This window comes from Olea europaea, chromosome 23, assembly GCF_002742605.1.
Source record: "Olea europaea var. sylvestris chromosome 23, O_europaea_v1, whole genome shotgun sequence".
In the NCBI taxonomy this organism is placed as follows: Eukaryota; Viridiplantae; Streptophyta; class Magnoliopsida; order Lamiales; family Oleaceae; genus Olea; species Olea europaea.
The window spans coordinates 1,727,489-1,736,045 of NC_036259.1; the positions used below are offsets into that span (position 1 = coordinate 1,727,489).

Sequence of the window (8,557 nt, forward strand, 5' to 3'; positions counted from 1 at the left end):
TTTTAATTTTAATTTTTATTCTTTCAATTCCTAAACAATTGAATTTGTCCTTCATTTCTTTCCTCTTCTGTAGATGCGCTTTATTAGTTTTTTTATTTATTTTTTTAAAAATCTTTTATTTGACTTTACTTTCAAGTTTTAAAAGATTTTATTTGTACAAAATTTAAAAATGACTTTATCTAAATAGTTAAATAAGATTTAAGTCATGGTGTTATTCACGTTATGTAATTATGATCTTGACACTCATTTTATTACAAACTCCAAAAGTATGTTTGAAGTTCCTATAAATATATTAAGTAGGACTTCTCTAATTTAAAATTGAAACTATAAAAAATATCCTAATGAAAATTGTATAATTGACTAATGGTACGAGTTATTAGGTAAATATTGTATTTTATAATATTAAATGTTTAATATTTAATATTTTAACTATTAAATGGTTTTTAAAATAAAAAATAATATTATAAATAAGAAAACAATTTATTTTTTTTTACGCATAAATCTCACCTAAACTCACAAAGCTTGAAGTTTCGGCTCCACAACTTGTCATGTTTTATGACTTTTAGAACATTGATACTAAGATTAAATACATTTGGCTTATTGTGAAGAAGTCTACCCACGAGATGTGAAGAAGTGAAATTGGTACAATTTTTGCCAATTGTGTACAAGTATCCTTCTTAAACTCCTTCAAAATTTCTTCAAGACTACTACTAACTTCCAATACATCTCTAACGATATTTTTAATCAAATACTCAACAAGAATTTATGTCACAACCCAATTCTAACAATATTTAACGAGGCACATGGTAACATTTCGCAATCATAGAGGAATAATGTAGTTCAAAGAGAAAGTACACAACCATAGAGACGTAAATAGATTAATAATAATTATGTCCTTTTCATAGTAGAAATAGTGAGTAGAGAGATTTATAAAGTATTGAGTGTTTCTTATTTTTGTTTCTCCTAGTGTATGATATACTAATTGTTGTTATTTATTATATATCTAGAGAGAGATTGTAATTATCTCATTATAGTGGAATCCTTCTATACTTGTTCATGATTTTTCACCTCAAAATTTAGTGTGGTTTTCCTTGTAAGATCCTTGTGCTCGTTTTATTTTCAATTTCCCCCTTTAGTTGTGTTCTGTTCTAACTATCATGCATGCTCAATTTCATAATAACAACTTAATTTTTTTCTTAAAACTAGATCATGTTAGAGGGAAAAAAAAATAGATTTAACTCCCATATACTACTATGACCCGTCTCTTTGATACTAGTTTATATGACCACTAGATGTCACATCTAAATTCTTTTTTTTTTTTTTTTTCTTTTTCTGATAAATTCTCAACCATCGTGGTGGGAGACTAAAACTTGAATTAGTCATGCAAATATGGTCATGAGCTTGTCAAATTCACGTTTTTCTTCTTCGATGGAGATAGTTATGCACATGACATTCCATTTGCAAGAGGACACTGAACCCAGAGTTAGAGCACACTTTCATGGAAACTTTTAGAAAATTTTGGGTCAAAGTAAGCATTCGGAACTTTTAATTATTATATTAAAGAATTTAACATATTAGATTTGAACATGAGCCTAATTTTATCAATTATTTTTGCCGTCGTCCACTGTTCCAATCCGAAATCCGTCAAAGAGAATTCAAACTCTAGAATCGGTAGTCATTTGAATAACATTTGTTTATTTGAAACTTTGTTCAGGAGATTACTAAAGTATTTCGTTGGCTTCAAAAGAAAAAAGTAAGTACTTCATTTATCTTTTATTTTTTCTTTTATCATTAAAATACGTAAATAGTGTATGCGTCATAAAAAAAATAGTGAGATTAGAATGATTGTGAATAATATTTTCTTAAGGAAATGTATTAATTTAGAATTTTGAAGATTTCTATAATTTTTTATTGTTTTTTTTTTAAAATGGGCGACTTTTGTGAATTTTATGTAATTTTGGATTACTTATATAGATTTGTTAAAAATTAATAGAAGTCTTCCATGAATTTCTGAAGACTAGTTAAAGATTTTTAATGATTTTTCATCTTGCAAATTCATTATATACCTGAAAAATTATAATTTTTCTTACTACCTAATTAAACTTTTATAGAACAATGATACCCACAAAATTTTCTTCGGCAAAGTGAATAGTCACAACCCAATCATTTAATTTTGACACAAATAAAGTAATAAATTTTTTTTGTATTAATTTCTAAGAACATAACCAAAATTTTTTCACAAAATTAACATAAATTCTAAAACACAAATTCTTTTTTAAAAAAATAAAAAAAATCAATTACATGGAATTCTACGTTTTGAATCAACTGTATATAATTTCAATTCAAAAGTAATTATGTATATATAGAATAATCATAAATTGATTACAGCAAATGAATTGAGGAAATATGAGAAAATCCTAGAATTGAAAGCAAAAGAGACATTCTTTTTTTGGTTCTGAAATCTTCACAAATCTCAGAGTATAAGAGATTTTCTCTGAAACTTATTATCTATATGTTTTTACCAAAAGTCTCCAGAAGTTCACTAAGTAAAGAATTTTTCAGAAGTCACCGTCTATTTGAATACCTCATGACTTATAAAGATCTATAAAAAATTCCAATTGAATACCTCGTGACTTTTAAGGCTTTTTAATTGTCTATTGAAGTCACAATTGAATATATCTAAACTTTTAGATGATCTTTAAAAATTTCAATTGAATACACCTAAACATTTTAAATCCTCGAAAGTTTATAAAAGTCACAAATGAATACATCCCTTTGTATTCAATAGTTTTCTGAAATTAAAATATCAATCTTTATAATTTTCATTACTTTTCGTGTTCTATTTTTTTTAGAGTATTGTTTCTGCACGTCGACCGAGCCGTATTTTGTTTTCTATTTTCCATTTCTGCAGTTGATCTGGCTAGCATTGCCGATATTAGTGGCTTACAAAGATCTGACAAGCTAGTTTCCTTTTATGATTCAAATTCTTTTAGAACCTAATTTTGATGCATCTTGACCTAATTTCGCCACCTATAAGTACGGAATTAGAGCTTCGCATGGGAGGATCTCTCTCATCTCTCAAATTACAATCATATCATAAAATCTATTGAGAAATGAGGAGCCAATTCAATATCTGTTAGAGTGGAAAGGAGAACAATTCTAGCACGTGGTGGAGATCTTGTGGCAATGACGTGGCAAAAGGAGGTGATGGTGGTTGTGGAAGGCAACTACTGGTGGATACATGAAGGATTACCATTGTCGATTAATAAAGATCAGGGTTAAGGTTTGTAAAATATTTATACCAGAGGTATAAAAATGTTGGACAATGAGTAACTTTTCAGAAAGTGTTAATCAATATAGATTAAATTTCAAAAATCGAATGTATTTTACAGTTTTTAAATCTATTTTTTGGACCGTCGGTACATATTTCTATTTCGTTTTGTGATTGTGACGATTTTAATTTATAGTAGTGCTGCAATCTTCCCAAGAAAACAGTACAAAGAAACCTAATTGGGGCCTCGCTCGATTTCAATGTCCAATTGTTGAGCTTACTGAAATTCATTTTTAAGTAATAAATAATATTTATCTCAATATATGGATTCTGTTTTGTAATTTCGTATAGTTTTGTAAAATATTTAATCAATGAAGATTTTTAGCCTTCAATCTCCTTACCAAAATATCAACATTATGTTCGAACCAAATAGCTATTATGCGTATTCTAATGGTACTGCTGACCAAATCAATAGATTTTTAGTTGTTCGATTGCTTGTTTATGTGTTAATGTTTTCGACAAGCTTCATCTATCATATGTTTATCTTGTAATTATGAACTTAAATAACTTTTGTAATTGTGTATGGATGATTTTTATTCTTAGAGGTGCATACCTATATAAATATTGAATTGATCTTATAAGTAGAGAGATCATCAAGAACAAGCCTAAGAATTACAGACTGAATCACAATGAGAAGCTTTGGAATGGCAAAAGTTATAAAACTGAGGACAACTCGAAGAATAGTGTACAGTTTTACGGATAAACCTCAATGAGAGATTTGTATCCCAATTTATGAGCTATCTTGTAGTGAGTGAAGCCAGCATCAGAAGAGCTTTGCCCATTCTCTTTCACGTCTTTCCCTACCACCGATATCAACCATTATTAACATATCTGAAAAGAGTTGGTTAGTGATTTCCTCATCCCCCTTTTTGTCTTTGCTAAGAATCATTTCGATAATGATCACTTTTCCTCCTCTTTATTGAAATTGCTTCTTTGCATTTTTTCAATATTTTAACACTGTCTTCATCGTTCCAATCATGCAATATCCACTGTTTTTGTTGAATATAGAATTTAAATAAGTAAATGTGTATTACCTCGAACAAGTTAAACTTTTAAATGATATAATTCAACATAATATTGGACCGTGCCAAAGAATATTAAATTAACATGTTCTATGATGTAATTGTCAAGTTAATTAGCTTCTTCCATGCAGTCGAATAATGCAACTTTTAGTGGAACCAGTCAACGTTGAATGTACGTTGTACCTTATCATAAAATGCTTTATAGGTGTTGTAAAAGTAATATTTGAATATGCATAAATATTAAATAATTTAGAATTAATATCAGAGAATATATACGTGACAATGAATGTTACATCATTTATTTAATTTTAAATTAAGTAAAACATGATTTTAATAGCATACATGGATGTGAATAATGAGATGCATTATTGAATGTGAGTGTTAATTAATTGAGAATTAATAATAGGAGATTCATACATTAATGAAAGCACAAATGTGAATGAATTTGTCAAATGTACATGTACATTGATGATAACTAAATGATTCGATAAATTAAATACATAATGAAAAACGAAAAGTAAGGTATCATTTAAATAATTGAATCATACTTTTAATAAGAAAAAATGACCTATACAAATTCTATCTTTATGGTGGCGGAAAGAGTAAAAAAATATCGAATTTTGATATCTTCTAGATTGTATATTTAGCCGTTCAAACTCAAATAGAACTCTCTCTCTCCTCTCTAGTAACTGTGGAGGTAAGGGCTAAGGTTCCTCTTTAATAGTAACAACTTTCTATCAATTGACCTGGTACAATTGAACGCAAAGTTCCTTGTTTATGTTACTATTGCATGTATGCTACGATTTAATTCATTGGGCTTATTGCTGAAAAGTCTTCACAAGGGGATGTGAAGAAGTGAATTTGGTGCAATTTAGACCGACTTTATCTAATTGAGTGGAAATTGTGCTGCCAAAATTAATGAGGCACGTGGTACGATTTCAATATCATAGAGAATGTTCAAAGGGAAAATACACAACCATATAGACGTGAATAGACTAGTGAGTTATGTGCTCCACATAGTAGAAATAGTGAGTAGAGAGACACAAAAAAAATTGTGAGTATTTCTTATTTTAGGTTCTCCTATTATTGAGATACTAATTGTTGTTATTTCCTTATGTTTAGAGAGAGATTGCAATTAACTTGTTATATATAGTAGAATCCTTGTATACTTGTCTGTGATTTTTTACCTCATGTAAAATCCTTCAGTTCATTTTATTTTCAAATTTTCCTCCATTTCCTTAAGTTGTGTTCTAACTATCATGTTCAATTTTATAATAATGACTTAAATTTTTTTCTTAAAAGTAGATAACATAAGGAAAAGAATTTAGATTTAATTCGAATATTATACTACCACGTCCCACCTATTTGATATGAATTTATATGACCACGAGTTGTTACATCTCGATTGATTTTTTCATTTTTTAATAAATTCTCAGCCGTTGTGGTGGGGGATTGAGACTTGAATAAGTAACGCAAATGTAGTCATGAACATTCATGAGTAGCTAAATTCATGTACTCGGTGATGTACTCAATGCAATTCTTTAATTTTTCTTCCATTATCATGAGTAGCTAAATTCATATTAGGGCAAATAATGTAATCTTTTAAGACTTTTTATTTATTTTTATTCAAGATCCAAGTTCTTTAAATGCATATGTGTTGATTTTAATTATATACTTAATCCTTTGAATTGTTTGGTCAGTTATTCAATGATTTCGTGAATCTATTACGAATTGAAATGTGAGTTTTAGATTTAGACCACATATTAAAATTCGATAAATTAGTATAAGCGAAGAGATACCTATACTGATTATTGCGGTCGTTGTATGAATTCTTAGAAGTGGACTTTCTTTAACTAAAGTTGATTCGCATAGAGATCTGGAATTGAATTAATTAGATAGCCTCAATGAGAACTCACAATAGAAGAATTCAATCGAACACTACATTATGTGTGAATCTTGATTTGAGATTTAAAGGTGATAATAGATGAAATTGTTCTGCTATAATATCCTTTCATTATTTAAATTCTAAATCAATCTTTCTATGCATCCACATATTTTTAAATAGTTATATTAAAAATCACAACATCTAATTCTTTGTTTCTTTTCGATAAAATTAAAGTTAGAAATAATTGAATAGTAGTCTACGTGGGAATGATATTCGAACTTTTAGGTCCATTTTATTACTTGTTATGATACGTACACTTGCGGGATATAAAATCGACAACAAAAATTTTTGCGCCGTTGCAGGGACTATTTTTATTTAATATTTATTTGAATTATTTCTTACTTTTATTTGATTTTTATCTTATTTTCAATTGATATATTTGTCTTTCTTTGCTCCATTGATAGGGAATAAACAGAAGCAAGATGTCAAAAAATTTACTATGATTGATCCCGACTTAAATAAATGTGACATGCTCTTAGGAGAATTCCTCTTTAGACAAGAACTTAAAAAATTAAGATACAATAAATCTATTGAATTTGATAAGGACGGCTTCCTGAAGGGACAAAGTATCAAATCTATTGTTTATGGAGAGATTAGACTGACTTGTGAATATTGTGATACACATTATTATACTAAAAATGACTTGTTATTGGCAAATCCAGTGGAAGTGAGGAAAGATATCTTTGATTATCCATATGAAGAACAATTTGATTACAGTGAAATAGTTCTAGGAGACATCATCATGGAAAAATATAAAAGGATTGAAGATCAAATAATTTTGAATAAGCCAAGTAACAAGCTAATAGATGATCTCTCTATTATTCAACCTGAGGAACCAACTAAAGAAGAAGAACATGTAAAAACGAATAAATTAATTACCAAGGAGCCAAATGAATTAGTGGCATTCAAAGAAGATAGGATTAGCATAAAACCTCCAATTTCATTGATTTTGTGAGAAAAGTCAATGAGAAGATTGAAGTATTCTTAGTTGAGTTCGAATTGGGCAACTTTGGCAAGCCATATCGTATTCAAAAGGGCAAAGTACGATTTTGGAGTACGTGTGATATATGGAACAAAGTCAAATTACGAACTAAGAAAGACATCCAAAGCTATGTTCAAAGTGCCATGAAGCACTTGTGCAAAAGTCTGGCTAAAGACTTTAAATTAAGCGCTTATTAGAAGGCAAACCAATTTTTCACCCTTTTATTTATTATGCTTTTTATATTTGTATTGCATATAGTTTATTAACGTACATTAGTTTTAGGCATGTTTTTGTTTCGATAAGAGGGTCATCATATCCATATTAAGCCTATTAGAAGAAAATCGTATATTTGAGTGAAAAAATGAAGAAAATACACGTGGCACATTTTCTAAAGTTTTGAAAAAAATTGATTATCATACACGCTACATTATTGCCTTTGAATTGCTCTTGACTCTCATATTTGTCTTCTTTATCTTTCAAAGGTACATGGATATCAAGCATAAAGCAGCTTAGCAAAGAATGTAATGGACTGATCTAACAAACCACCTCAAATATCAGACTGAAAATTTGTAGAGTGCCTTATTCCTTCTTTCCCACCCCTTTATATGCTAGATTATATTTTAAGATATTGAGAACAATGTCTACTTTAAGTTTGGGGGAGGAAAAATATTGAGTTTTTAGTTTTATTATTCTTGTATGATTGTTTATTTCAACTTCTTTATTACATATAAAAAAAATTAGAAAAAATTGCAAAAATTTAAAAAATTTTAAAAAAAAATTCTTGTTTATTATGTGTTTGTATGGTTAGGTAGCGTTACCGGCAAATATATTTGGGATCATGTGTTAATTTATGAACTGTGGATATGTTATATGTTTAGATTAATAGATTATTATCCATGTCGAACTTGATACTATTAGCGCACATGAATTAAGTTCGGCATTATAAAGTAATGGATTGATTCATTTACTTGATAGATTGAATAGTAAAACATAGATGCTAGATCTAAAAGTTACTACAATATAAATCCTTCGACCAAATTTAGAATGGTTTGGAGATGATTTTACTATTGGATGGAAATATAGATATGAATGCGAATTCTATGTGTGCAAATTGTTGTTTGGATTGTCTTAGACCAATATAATGAAAATTAGGTGAAAATCATAAGTTATGGTCAATTTTTTAGAATGTGTGTTTGATAAGAGGTATTGTACTAATCATAGGAAAAAAAGAAGGAAAAAGAAGAAAAAATATATCTCTTTGTGAAACGTCTCTTCAT

At 28.5% G+C, this 8,557-nt stretch overlaps 1 protein-coding gene across 1 annotated transcript in view; it reads right to left on the reverse strand.

Moving 5' to 3' along the window:
- LOC111371912 (trans-resveratrol di-O-methyltransferase-like) overlaps positions 1-5,910 on the reverse strand; it is a 7,326-nt gene extending 1,416 nt beyond the window's left edge. The window contains exons 1-2 of the mRNA XM_022994063.1: positions 5,844-5,910; positions 4,029-4,131 (exon numbers count right to left, since the gene is read on the reverse strand). Coding sequence (XP_022849831.1) covers positions 4,029-4,131; positions 5,844-5,910 — 170 coding nt within the window. The remainder of the gene's footprint in view (positions 1-4,028; positions 4,132-5,843) is intronic.
- Between the last annotated feature and the right edge of the window lie 2,647 nt (positions 5,911-8,557).